Here is a 13,588-nt window from a genome sequence, read left to right as displayed (position 1 = left end):
ACCAACTGAGCCACCCAGGAGGCCCTGTAGCTGGACTTTTATTCCTGTGTTTTCCTGTGTATGTAAATAACGATCTAGTAGAACTTTACAGTTCTTTTTAACCTTGATGTTTGCAGTTTTAAGAGCATCATACACCTTTTTTTGGGCCAAATATAAATTGTTTCCTTTATTTTTTATACTAGGAGTGTGATGTAGTTTTCCTGTGTCTTCTGCTTTATATGTTGTTTCTTTTATTCTAAACTAATGTATTCACTGAGCAACCGGGAGTGCAGATTTTTGGTGGAGCTCAGATGGGGTGTTGCAATTCTGAAATCTTGGGACAGCAGTCTGGAACCTGGGTGTCGCCACTATGAAGCTGTGTCACCGGTGGCGAGTTATTTTTCTTGCTATTCTTCTTTGGACTCAGGTATAGGAGGAAAACGGAGATACCACAAATAAGCATGCTGTCCATTTGTTAAATAGTACATTAATGATGCTTTGGAGTTCTCAGAGTGCTTTCCTATATGCTATTTGGTCCTTATGACAAGCTTGTTTGTTCAGTTGTTTGAATTATTTAGTGAATGTTTATTGACAGATGTCGCGTCGTACAATGTCAGGTAGCGGGAACATAATGGAAAACGAGAGAGACAAGGTCATTGCCCTAATGGAGCTTCTGTTTTAGTGAGCTGAGACAAACCAGACAAAAACAGAATTAGCTGGGGTTATAGCCAGTGAGGGAGTGGTGGGCAGGCGTGTTATTGCCGTTTTATCCACGAGGAAGCAGAAATTCTTAGCTCTGCTTGCCCGGAACTCTGGCTGTGTCACAGTTCCGCTCTTCCCATTAAATAATGTGCGACTATTAAGGCATGTTAACAAAGGAAGTGCTGTGCAGTGTGCGAGCAATAGTTTATTCGTTTTGAACCTGCCCCTGAATACATTGAACTTTATAAAATATAGCTGCGTGTGTACGTGTGTGTAGAAACCGGGACTCAGAGGGTACGGGGTTGCCGTGTGAGTAGTATAGCCCCTTGACAAGGGCTTGAGTGTCTTGGGTGTGTGGTGTCATTTGATCCTCGAGATGGCTCTTAAGGGAGGGCCCGTTCCTCCCATTTTGTAGGTAAGGGAAGTGAGACCCAGAGCCCTCACGAGTTCCCCAGGCTGCCAAACTACTAAATGGCCAGGGTGGGGATTCCAGCTCAGGTAGTCAGGCCTCAGGATTCCCATTCTGAATTCCTCCACTAAACTGCCAGAATGGTACCAGTATTTATCTCGGGAGGTGAGGTGATGGATGATACCAGATTTCTTCTGTTCGTTTGGCTTTCCTGTCTACATTTGCTACAGTGAAGACGAGTAATTTGTAATTTTATAATTTACTTAAAAAACAAAGCAAACAGGCAGTAGTCATGGGTTGATAGACAGTACCAACAATTCATGTACAGTTAGAAAGGGAAGACAGTATTTACTGCGTTGTAAATTCCCCTGACTTGTTTATGTGCTTAACACCCAAGAAAGGAGAGCTTTTTATATTATGAGGGCTATATTTTTCTTTTTAAAAAGTAGTGTTTCTCATAGGTGACGAAAAACAATAAAAATAGGAATAAGTAGAAAATTAAGACTGTCTTGTTCTATTTTGTAATCTATACTTTTCCCTGACCAATGTATGAGAAACATTTCATTATATTAGCGTATTATATTTTTTGCCATCTTTATTGTGGTATAATTTACTTCTAATAAAATTAACCAATTTTAAGAGTACAATTCAATGAGTTTTAACAATTGTGTACTGTCTTATAGCCACAGCTACACTCAAGATTTTTCGAACATTTCTGTTATCCACAAAGTTTCCTCGTTTCCCTATGCAAACAGTCCCCCTGATCCCTCCCTGCATCTTGCCAACCATTGGCCAGCTTTCTGTTATAATAGTTTTGCCTTTTTTTTTTTTTTTTTTTTTTTTAGAATTTTCTATAAATGAAATCTTCTAGCATGGCTGACTGTATCTGGCTTTTCTCACTTAGCATAATGCTGGTTGAAATCCATCTGTATTGTTGCAAATAGCGGCAGTGTGATTTCTTTTTATTGCTGAGTAGTATTCTGTTCTTTGTAATAAAATTTGTTCATCCATTCACCCACTTGGTGGACATTTCGGTAGTTTCCAGTTTTTGGCTATTCTGAATAAAACTGCCGTGAACATTTGCATTGAAATATTTGTGTGAACATATGTTTCTCTTAAGTAAATATCTAAGATGAATTGCTGCTTCATGTAACTATGTGTTTAACATCATAAGGAACTGTCTTCATAATTGTTTTGGCACCTGGCTGGCTCAGTCAGTAGAGCACGTGATTCTTGATCCCAGATTATGAGTTTGAGCCCCACATTGGGTCTGGAGCCTACTTTAAAATAGAAACCATTCCTTAAAATAAAAAAGTTTAGAAAAGAATTGTGGCTATTCCAGATTCTTTGCTTTTTCATGTGGATTTTAGAAACAGCGTGTCAATTTCTACAATAAAGCCTGTTGAAATTTTGTTGGGGATTGTGTTGAATCTGTCGGTCAGCTTTCAGAGAATTGACATCTTCGTAGTGTTGAGTCTTTTGTTTCTTCAGTATGGCATGTTTCTCTGTTTATTTAGGTCTTCAGTTTCTCTTAGCAGTGTTTGTAGTTTTGAGTGTACTGATCTTATGTATCTTTTATTAAAAGACATTTCATATTTCTGATGCTATTATAAGTGATATTTTAAAAATGTCAATTTCTAGTTCTTTGTTGACTGTACAGAGAAATACAATTGATTTTTATACATTGACCTTGCATTCTGCAACTTTGCCAGATATACTTACCAGTTCCAGTTACTTTTTTGTGGATTCTTTAGGATTTTTTACATAGATAGTCATGTTGTCTGTGAATAGAGTTTTACTTTGTCCTTTTCAATCTGTATGCCTTTCAACTCTTTTTCTTCCCTACGGCACTGACAAGGGCTTCCAGTATAGTGTCAAACAGAAGGGGTAAGAGCAGACACCCCTGACTTGTGTCTAATCTTAGGGTAACAGTGTTCAGTTTTCCAGGGGTTGGCAGACTATGGCCTGTGAGAATATACACATAAACACATGCATACATAAAGTTGTGTTGGAATACAGCCACCGTCATTCATTTACTTACCGTCTATGGATACTTTTACCGTTTTCTTGATCTGTCCACTTCATCTAAATTGTCAGTTTGTTGGCGTGAAGCTGTTCATAGGTTCCCTTATCTTTCAAAGATTTTTTTTCTTTTAAATGTTTATTTATTTTTGAGAGAGAGAGAAAAAGAGAGAGAGTGAGCTGGGGAGGGGCAGAAAGAGGAGGGAGACAGGATCCGAAGCAGGTTCTGCGCTGGCAGCAGAGAGCCCGACCCGGTACTCGAATTCACAAACCCTAGAATCATGGCCTGAGCCGGTCCGACGCTTAACGGACTGAGCCACCCAGGTGCCCTGTTCCCTTATCATTTTAGTATTTGTAAGTTCTGTAGCAATGTCCCGCACTCCTTCCTGACAGTGATGAGTTTTGTTTTCTTCCTTTTTTTCTTGATTAATAGAGCTAGAGGTTTCTCACTTTTATCAGTCTTTTCAGATAGTTAACTTACCGAGAGGCCCGTGTTCTGGCCCAGCCACACCCTCGCCGAGTATGTCGTGCACTTGGGGAGAATGTATACTCTGTGGCTGTTGGGTGTTGTGTTGTGTAAGTGTTTAATTGATTTTTTTTTAATTTTTTTTTTTTTACGTTTATTTATTTTTGAGACAGAGAGAGAGCATGAACGGGGGAGGGGCAGAGAGAGAGGGAGACACAGAATCCGAAGCAGGCTCCAGGCTCTGAGCCATCAGCCCAGAGCCCGACGCGGGGCTCGAACTCACAGACTGTGAGATCGTGACCTGAGCTGAAGTCGGACGCTCAACCGACTGAGCCACCCAGGCGCCCCAGTGTTTAATTGATTTTTAAAATTATTTTTCTCTTTTCTAAATAACTGATTTCTGCCTTACATTATTTTCTTCCTTCTACTTAGCTTCGTTTTGCTTTTCCTTTTTCTAGCTTCTTACAATAGAGGTTTTGATCACTGATTTTAATCTTTATTCTTTTATATAAAATAAACATTTAAGGGCCACCTGGGTGGCTCAGTGGGTTGAGTGTCCAACTTCAGCTCAGGTCATGATTTTACAGACCATGGGTTTGAGCCCCGCATGGGGCTCTGTGCTGTGGATTCTTTGTCTCCCTCTCTCTGCCCCTCCCCCACTTGCATGCACGCGTGCACTCTCTCCATCTCTCTCAAAAAGAAATAAACATTAAACATATTTTAATAAAAAAAGAGTAAATAAAGTAAACATTTAAGAAGTGCCTCGGTGGCTCAGTCTGTTAAGTGTCTGACTTCAGCTCAGGTCATGATCTCACAGGTCATGAGTTTGAACCCTGATACAGCATCAGGGTTGCACTGTCAGCACAGAGCCCACTTCGGATCTTCTGTCCCCCTTTCTCTCTGCCCCTCCCATGCTCTCTCTCTCTCAAAGATAAGTAAACATTAAAGAGAAAAAATAAAATAAGCATTTAATACATTTTTCTCTACTGTTTTAAGTGCATACTACCATTTTTTTTTACCATTTTGCATGTATGTTTTATTTTGATAAAAAGTTTATTTAAAAAATAAATTTAAATTATATAAAATTAAAATTTTAAAATAAACCTTCTAAGAAGTTGTCTGGTTTAAAACAATTACAAGAGATAACTGAAAAGATAAATGTAATGATATGAAAATAAGAGCTATTTTGCTAAATAATTTTCAGAACATTAATTAATTGGCCAGTGAAAGTATATCAAGGAAAATACATCACAGATTTTAAATTAGAAGAAATAAGTAGATCTCGAATCCTTTGCATAAATTTTTTTTTGCTGTTGTTATTCACCTGTTTTCTTTTTTCTTTTTTTTTGTTTTTACATATAACAGCCAGTGCTCATCCCAACAAGTGCCCTCCTTAATGCCCATCACCCATTTAGCCCATCCCCCTCCCCAACACCCCACCAGCTACCCGCAGTTTGTTCTCTGTATTTAAGAGTCTCTTATGGTTCGTCTCCCTGTTTTTATCTTACTTTTGCTTCCTTTCCCCTATGTTCATCTGTTTTGTTTCTTAAATTCCACATACAAGTGAAATCATACATTTGTCTTCCTCTGACTGACTTATTTTGCTTAGCATAATACACTCTAGCTCCATGCACATTGTTGCAAATGTCAAGATTTCGTTCTTTTTCATCACTGAGTAATATTCCATTGAATATATACCACATCTTCTTTATCCATCTGTCGATGGACATTTGCATCCCACAAGTTTTAATATACATGCTTTCCCTTGTGATTTCTTCTTTTAACCTTGGGTTATTAAAAAGTGCATAGTCTTATTTCCAAATACTTAGCAGTTTTCCATTCCCTTGTTACTGATTGCTAGTGTAACTCCATGGTGCTCGTATAATATGCTCTGTGCGATTTCGGTTGTTTTAGAATTGTGAATTCATGAAGGTTTTGGGAACCGGAGGCTATTTGATTGTAAAATTAGGGCATTGACTGAGCCTCTGAGTCAATTTTCCTTCTTCTTTCAGGTGAGAGATCAAGCCCAGCGCTGTTCACGGGTTCTCCTGGATATTGAGGCGGGTGCTCCTGTTCTCCTTATCCCCGAAAGTTCCAGATCAAATAATCTAATTGTAGCAAATTTGGGGAAGCTGAAAGTCAAGAACAAGTTTCTCTTTGCTGGTTTTCCCGGGACCTTTTCCTTGCAGGATAAGGTGAGTGATCAGTATCCATTCCCTTTTTAGTTCAACTCGTGTTTGAAGGTTTCATATGTTGTCATAAGATGACTCATAACTGCTGTTACTTTTGTAGTATAGGTGGCTTGAACAATTTTTGGGACATTTTATTGATATTTCAGTTAGCCTTTTAATAGAGAGAGTGTAAATTCTAACCTTTACCAATTGTATGCAGTAACTTACTTTAGCAAACCAATCAACAGAACCGATTTTCCATTTCTGTAATGCTTTTTTAACAGGCTGGTCTTATAAATAACTTTTTACACCACCTGCCTTTTTTCAGAGAATGGGTTTTGGCCCATGATTTATTGGAAGCTGTTTAAGAATATCATCATAATAAAAGCTTGTACAGTATATGACTTTGCAGTTTAAAACTACTTTGGTAGCGCTTAACTTATTTCTTATGACAGTGTTTAGAGTTAATCAGGATAAAAGATTGTTGTTGTTTTCATTTTATGTTTGGGACAATTTGGACTCATTGAGAATAAACGACAAAAATGAGAACATGCAGTAAATCCCAGACTTAGTGCTGGAGGTGGTCTGATGAGCTCCTCCTGCCCATTTCTGCAGTTGAGGAGACTCACGCTGCCCAAACTGGGGACAAGGTCTTGTTCTAGGTGTGTGTGTTGATGAAACCTTGCTGGTTTCTAGGGCAGCTTTGCAGTATATTTGCTTATTAAGTACAAATTCATTTCGCTTGTCAGAGAAGCACTTACTGAAATTCCCAACTAGTTGTGCCCATCTTTAGTGTAACAGCTGATAACATGGGGAGAGAGCCTTTGAAGGAGGAGATACATAAATTTCATTATAAGCTCTTACGATTGCCGGTAACAGCAATAAATAGCCGATGTTCATTTTGTTTTTTATTTATTTATTTATTTATTTTTTATTTTTTTAATATATGAAATTTACTGTCAAATTGGTTTCCATACAACACCCAGTGCTCATCCCAAAAGGTGCCCTCCTCAATACCCATCACCCACCCTCCCCTCCCTCCCACCCCCCATCAACCCTCAGTTTGTTCTCAGTTTTTAACAGTCTCTTATGCTTTGGCTCTCTCCCACTCTAACCTCTTTTTTTTTTTTTTTTTTCCTTCCCCTCCCCCATGGGTTTCTGTTACGTTTCTCAGGAACGATGTTCATTTTGAATACTTCTTACACATCACCCAGTGCTAAGCTCTTTATGTATTTGTCTATTTTTTTCTCCTTAGCAACCTAAGGGGTATCTAGTTTTATTAACCCCCTTTTTCAAGATTAAGGTCATTTATTTTGGATAATATAGCTAGTCAGAAGTACAGTGTGGGCCTCAGACTTGGTATGGCTGCCTTCTCTATGCCATTGCTTTAAACTGATCACCTTCACAGACCTTCAGGTCACATCTCTGTGGGGAGGGTAAACTGGAGGAGGATGTGTCCTCTTGGCCCTTTCCTGCAGAGCCATAGCTCTTTTGAATTTTCTAAAGGGTGTGACACAATTCATTAGAATAATTTAGACGGAAGAAATCCGATGATTATTACAGAAAAGATATAAATATGAGCAGTTACTGTTTGCCTCTCTAGGTATAGAAAGAAAAGAAAATGAAAAAGTGTGATTAGGGTGCTAGTTCTTACCAGGACTTCGCCAAGGACCTCAGCTCTGTTTGGAAGGCAACCAGAGACTTTATTTGTTGGTGATGCCTAAATGCAAATAATGTTATTATTTTCAAGTTACTGTCTCCATGTTTTCTTTCATTTGTTTTACTTCTCATCCATTTATTCTTTTTTTAAATAATTTTTTAAAGTTTATTTATTTGTTTTGATAGAGACTGTGCAAGTTGGGGAGGGGCAGAGAAAGAGGGAGAGAGAATCCCAAGCAGACTGTGCACTGTCAGCGCAGAGCCCGACATCGGGCTTGAACCCACGAAACCGTGAGATCATGACCTGAGCCGAAACTAAGAGTTGGACCCTTAACTGACTGAACCACCCAGTCACCTCCATTTACTCACTCTTACTGACCTACACATGCTGAGCTGAAAATGTTTGATGCAGGGAGAAGGAGTGGGTAGAGCAGGAAGGGTGCAGACCGCCAGCGAGAACATAGCAGCCATAAGTGCGTGTTCAGACCAGAGGGAAGGTGTTTGGACAAAGGGTCGGGTCTTCCAGATGTCCCCTCACTTGCAGTCGCTCAGAGAAACCGGATTCAGTGATCAGAGCAGAGGGTGGCGCCAGAACGACAGTGTCCAGCATTGGAGGGCACAGTGCCACCAGGTGTATCTTGTAGCTTCGGAGACCAGCCTTGAGCCAGAGCTGATGATTGAGAACTTGCTCGCTCACCTCGCTGTAGGAAGGAAGCCCCTCCTGTTGGGATGATGCGCCTTTCTGCCAGAGGCTGCTTTGATTGGGAGAAGTAGACTTTCACTTGGGTACGTTTTTTAAGAGCACAAAAGTGAAATTAGCCTGCATCGGTCTTTCATGGCAGGCCTAGTAGAAGAGAACTAGTAACCTTGGTCTTAAGGAAGAAAGTCTGTTTCCACAGTCAAGAGATAAGCATTTTGCTGTTCACTGACCAGAGTCTTAACATAAAAGATCCATTTGTAAAAAGAAAGATGGGTAACTGTTTCTAAAATTTCTCACTCGCTTGCCGTGGATGTGTGGTATTTATAGTTAACGTGACTAGATAATGAACAAACGTATCAGAACTTTTGTTTGCACGTGAAGTTTGTCCCCACTGTCACCTTGGGACACTTTGTTCCAACACCTTGCTCCAGCTCTGCTGTCATCCCTGCCGAGGGAGAGCCGAATCCCTCCTTGGGGGCGGTCTTCTGAGCCGATAGTAAGTTCTTCAGTATGTATTTGTTTGTGGGAAGTCTTTTTTTTGAGGACTTAGTTTTTTAGGAAGGGATCAGCTGGAACCAGAATGGGTGATCAGGTTCAATAATACCATTTTTGTTTCTCTACCCTTCCTGCAAAGATAAAGGACCGATGTTCTACATCGGTTATATCCATGTACGGGCTCGTGAGCTAACTTGGCAGTTAGCTCCTAAAGAATTGCCAAAACATTTGAAGAAATTGTTGCACGTGAGTCTCTCTTGTTAAGTAAGGCAAATAACAGCACACAGTTTATAGCATTTTAATGAAAAACTTGTCCTGTATTTGTTTTTGAGGATTTGATTTTAAGTGGCAGTGCATACAAGGATCGCTTTTTCTTCAAGGTATTAATCTACTCTTTTGCTTACTGTTTATTCTGAAAAACCTTATGGGATTCAGCAGTCAATCCACATTCATATGCTCGGAGCAGAAAACTTCCAAAAATTCACTCTTTAAAGCACCTCATTATTTGGGAAAGCCTGATTATCAGTTTTTTGTCCCTTTCCTGAATCACTTTCCCCCTGTGTAGAGAAGGCCTTCTTAAGGACCAATAAAAGAAATTTCTTTCTTTTTTTTTCCCCCCCTAGGTAGTAATTTCTTGATGATCTTATTTCCTTAAATCCTAGAGAAGCTTTACCTTGTTACATGCCAGTGATCTGTAGAATTCCATAAGGGCTGCTTGGAGTGTGTCACTGGGTAAAGTGTTTGTAATCAGATCAATACCTCTGTGGATCTTTACCTCTCCACAGGCTCAATTGATCGAGGCCTAGATGAAGCGAAGAATTACTTTCTTCATCAGAAATCACGTTGCGTTTCCATTTTCCCTTTAGTGTATTTGCACGGGTGAGGTTTGTCTAGTACGTGTTCTGGTGGTTAAAGAACAGGAAATAATCCTGAAACCGGAGCTCGCGGAAGGGTTATTTGCCTTTGAGTTCCACGACTTTGGTGCGTTTGAAATTGTTTTACACAAATCCATGTCTTCATGAATGCAGGCTTGGATTTTTTATGTATGCTTTTCCTTTCATTTTCCTCAACCACAGCTTGTGCTTAAACCATAATTTCTAAGTTAGCCTTTCAGAAGCTTTCAGTTAAGCTCCTCAAGCCATTGATTTATTTAAACTATATAGACTGTGTAGAGATAAATCTAATGAAAGAGCAACGACTGTCCTAGAGTTTAAGTAAACTAAGCAACGGGGAAGGTTTTTAATGTCAAAATATTTTTTTAAATTTTTTTTAATGTTTTATTTATTTTTGAGAGAGAGAGAGAGAGAGACAGAGAGAACGAGCGGGGGAGGGGCAGAGAGAGAAGGAGACACAGAATCCAAAGCAGGCTCCAGGGTCTGAGCTGCCAGCACAGAGCCCAACGTGGGGCTCGAACCCGTGAACCACGAGATCATGACCTGAGCCAAAGTTGGACGCTCAACTGACCGAGCCACCCGGGCGCCCCTTAATGTCGAAAAATTTAAATAAGAGCATTTGCTTAGTAATTTGCCTTCAAAAAAAAATTGCTGAAAGTTAAGAACTGTTTTTTCTTTGTTTGTTTTTTTCCACTGTTACTTGTAATTACTACTCAAGATAACTGGGAAGGAGAACAGTATTATCATCCCCTTTTCAATGCTGAGAGGAATAAACATATAAGGCAGTACTAGCAAACCCATTCTTGCCCTCCCTGCAGCTCGCTTGTGAGAAGGGGTGAATGAATCGGAAGCCCTGCGGATAGGTAGCGCAGTGGCTTGGGGGAAAGCTTAAAAGTCAGTTATTGAATCATCTGGTGAAGATTTCTCCAGTTAGCAATGAACTGAAGGTACTCAGTGTGTAAAAAAAAGTATGTAGTGTTTTCAATAGAATTACAGAATTTATGTTACTCTGTGTTTGTCCTTGATTTTTATGCCCTCGAACAGAAACATAATAGGAATGGCCAACCTCCTATGTTCTCCATTTTGTTCTCATTTGCACAGTTACTTAAAGGGATGAGAGATGTAAACCTAGAAGGAGCGACTTCTAGAAAGTCCAGACACTCCCATGGCTTCATTCCATTGGAACCACATTGCTGTTAGATACATGTTCTTAGAATAAAGAGCTCCTCCCCTCCAGCGAAGCAACAACATATATGGCTGAGAGGTCTGCTTTCTCTGTGCTGTGTTTGACCTAAGGCTAAACCACCAACAGTTAGCATCTTAAGCCAAAAGATAATACATTCCTGCAAGATTGCTATAGTTTTCAACAGGTATTGAATTATAAGTAACACCTCTGCAAAGAATTACGTGTGGCAGGGAATGCCATGAGCCTCTTACTCCTTTCGTTTCTGGAAGCTGGAGGGTGCTTGGAAAGTGTCAGGTGTCATAGAGTCTTTGAAGAGCCCAGCGGCTGGAATGGGACTTCCAGGAGAGTAAAGATAAATAGTCACCCCTGTTCCTGTCTTCTAGTTTTATTTTGTTTCTTCCCAGGAGTCTGTGCCTTCAGCTTCCCCAACGGGTACCCCCAAACACAGTTTGAGGAAAACGACGAGTGCAGAGGACCCGAAGGGAACCCATTCCGAGGGGCTGTTTATGATGCCTCCTGCTGGAGTGAGTGCAGGCAGCCTGAGGAATGAGTCTGTGCCGAGTACCTCGGCCAAGCAGCAAGGACAGCAAGCCACACCCTCCACCGGCCGGGTTCCTGGTAGTCCTGGTAAGAGAGGAGAAAGGTGGGGAATTCACGGGACTGTGGCAGGTACCTGGGGGGTGGGGGGGGTGGGGGGGGTGTGCATCAGAGATCGCGGGTCTTTAGTGATACTCTGATTTTGCTTTTGCTTTAGAGAGCTTAAGAATCTTAGGATGCAGATTTTAGCCCTGGGGTGACTTCTACAGTACAGTTCAATTAGCAAGACACAGTGTGAATAAAGGGATTTAGATGGCCTCTTAGGACTTTTTCTTCTAGGTCAGGGTAGTTGACACAAGAAGATGATAGTATAGCTGGAACGATTCCTTAGACACATCCTTGCAAGTCACTGTCTGGACATTATCCTTTTCCTACGTAAATATTATTCTGTTTAATTCTAAAAAAACCCCCAGAGAACTCTTAAAAAATATTAGTGTGAATTAGGTAACAACAGATACTATAAGCAACAATTTTGCAAAGACATGAGCCATCCAGTTATTGGTGTTCTCTAGATTTTAAAAGTTAGTCATTCCAGGGGCGCCTGGGTGGCTCAGTTGGTTAAGCGTCCGACTTCGGCTCAGGTCATGATCTCACAGTTTGTGAGTTCGAGCCCCACGTCAGGCTCTGTCCTGACAGCTCAGAGCCTGGAGCCTCCTTTGGATTCTGTGTCTCGCTCTCTCTCTGCCCCTCCCGTGCTCACGCTCTGTCTCTCTCTGTCTCAAAAATAAAAAAACATTAAAAAAAACAAAAGAATTAGTCATTCCAGAGGAGAGCCTGGTTTTGGCCTTTTGGTTTTTATTAAAAATTTAATTTAATTTAATTTTTTTTTCCCATTTTAATTCCAGTATAGTTAACAGGCTTCTATTACTTTCAGGTGTATGGTATAGTGAGTCAGCATTTCCGTGCGTGGCCCTGTGCTCATCACAAGTGCCCTCCTTAATCCTCATCACCTCTTTCACTCATCCCCCCACCACCTCCCCTCTGGTAACCATCGGTTTGTTCTCTGTAGTTGAGTCTGTTTCTTATCTTGTCTCTCCCTCTCTCTCTTTCTTTTTCTTTTTTCCTTTGCTTGTTTGTCTCTTAAATTCCACATAGGAGTGAAATCTATGGTATTTGTCTTTCTCTGGCTGACTTACTAAGGTTAGCCAATACTCTGTACCTCCATCCATGTTGTCACAAATGGCAAGATTTCAATCTTTTTTTTATGGCCGAATAATATTCCATTGTATATAGACCACCTCTTTAGCCATTCATCAGTTGGTGGATTCTTGGGCTATTTCCATAACTTGGCTATTGTAAATAATGCTGCTATAAAACTCGGGGTGCCTGTATCCCTTTGAATTAGTGTCTTTGTGTTTTTTTGGGTAAATACCCAGTAGCAGGATTACTGGACCGTGGGGTAGTTTTATTTTTAACTTTTTGAGAGACCTCCGTACTGTCTTCTACAGTGGCTGCACCAGTTTGTATTCTACCAAGCTTGAGGGCTCCCCTTTCTCCACATCCTCGCCAACACCTATTGTTTGTGTTTTTTAGTTTAGCCATTCTGACAGGTGTGAGGCGATATCTCATCGTGGTTCTGATTTGCATTTCCCTGATGATGAATGGTATTGAACATCTTTTCATGTGTCTGTTGGCCATGTGCATGTCTTGTTTGGAGAAATCTTTGCCCATTTTTTAATTGGGTTATTTGGGTTTTGTGGCTGTTGATTTGTAGAAGTTCTTTATATATTTTGGATACTAACCCTTTATTGGATATGTCATTTGCAAATATCTTCTCCCATCCAGGAGGCTGCCTTTTGGTTTTGTTGATTGTTTCCTTTCCAGTGCAGAACTTTTTATTTTGATGTAGTTTGGCCTTTGGTTTTTTATTTTTTTATTTATTTTTAAGTTTTTAAAAATTTTATTTATGTATATATGTATGTATGTATTTTAAGTTTATTTCTTTTGAGAGAGAGCGAGAGAGCAAGCACAGGAAAGGGGCAGAGAGAGAGAATCCCAAGCAGGCTCCGCGCTGTCGGTGCAAAGCCTGATGTGCGACTCGATCCCACAAACTGTGAGATCGTCACCTGAGCTGAAATGGAGAGTTGGATGCTTAACCAGCTGAGCCACCCAGGCACCCTTAATTTTTATTCTCTAATTTAAGCTATCTCTACACCCATCATGGGGCTTGAACTTATGACCCCCAGATCAAGAGTCATATGTTCCTCTGACTGAGACAGCCAGGTGCCCCATTCGGTTTTTGGATGTATTCTGGGTGGGCGATGGATAGGATAAGTGAGGTGGTGCTCTAAGGAGTCAGAGAGGGAAAC

General features: G+C 40.5%; 1 protein-coding gene across 8 annotated transcripts in view; it reads left to right on the top strand.

Moving 5' to 3' along the window:
• The window catches only part of VPS13D (vacuolar protein sorting 13 homolog D), a 257,455-nt gene that overhangs the window by 55,244 nt on the left and 188,623 nt on the right, over window positions 1–13,588 (top strand). For all 8 annotated transcript variants that reach the window (XM_049618063.1, XM_049618062.1, XM_049618059.1 and 5 more), the window contains 2 exons: window positions 5,591–5,773; window positions 11,087–11,309. In XM_049618063.1, coding sequence (XP_049474020.1) covers window positions 5,591–5,773; window positions 11,087–11,309 — 406 coding nt within the window. The remainder of the gene's footprint in view (window positions 1–5,590; window positions 5,774–11,086; window positions 11,310–13,588) is intronic.

This window comes from Panthera uncia (assembly GCF_023721935.1).
Source record: "Panthera uncia isolate 11264 chromosome C1 unlocalized genomic scaffold, Puncia_PCG_1.0 HiC_scaffold_4, whole genome shotgun sequence".
NCBI lineage: Eukaryota > Metazoa > Chordata > Mammalia > Carnivora > Felidae > Panthera > Panthera uncia.
Note: the sequence above shows the minus strand (reverse complement) of the source record. Positions and strands in the feature narration are given on the sequence as shown.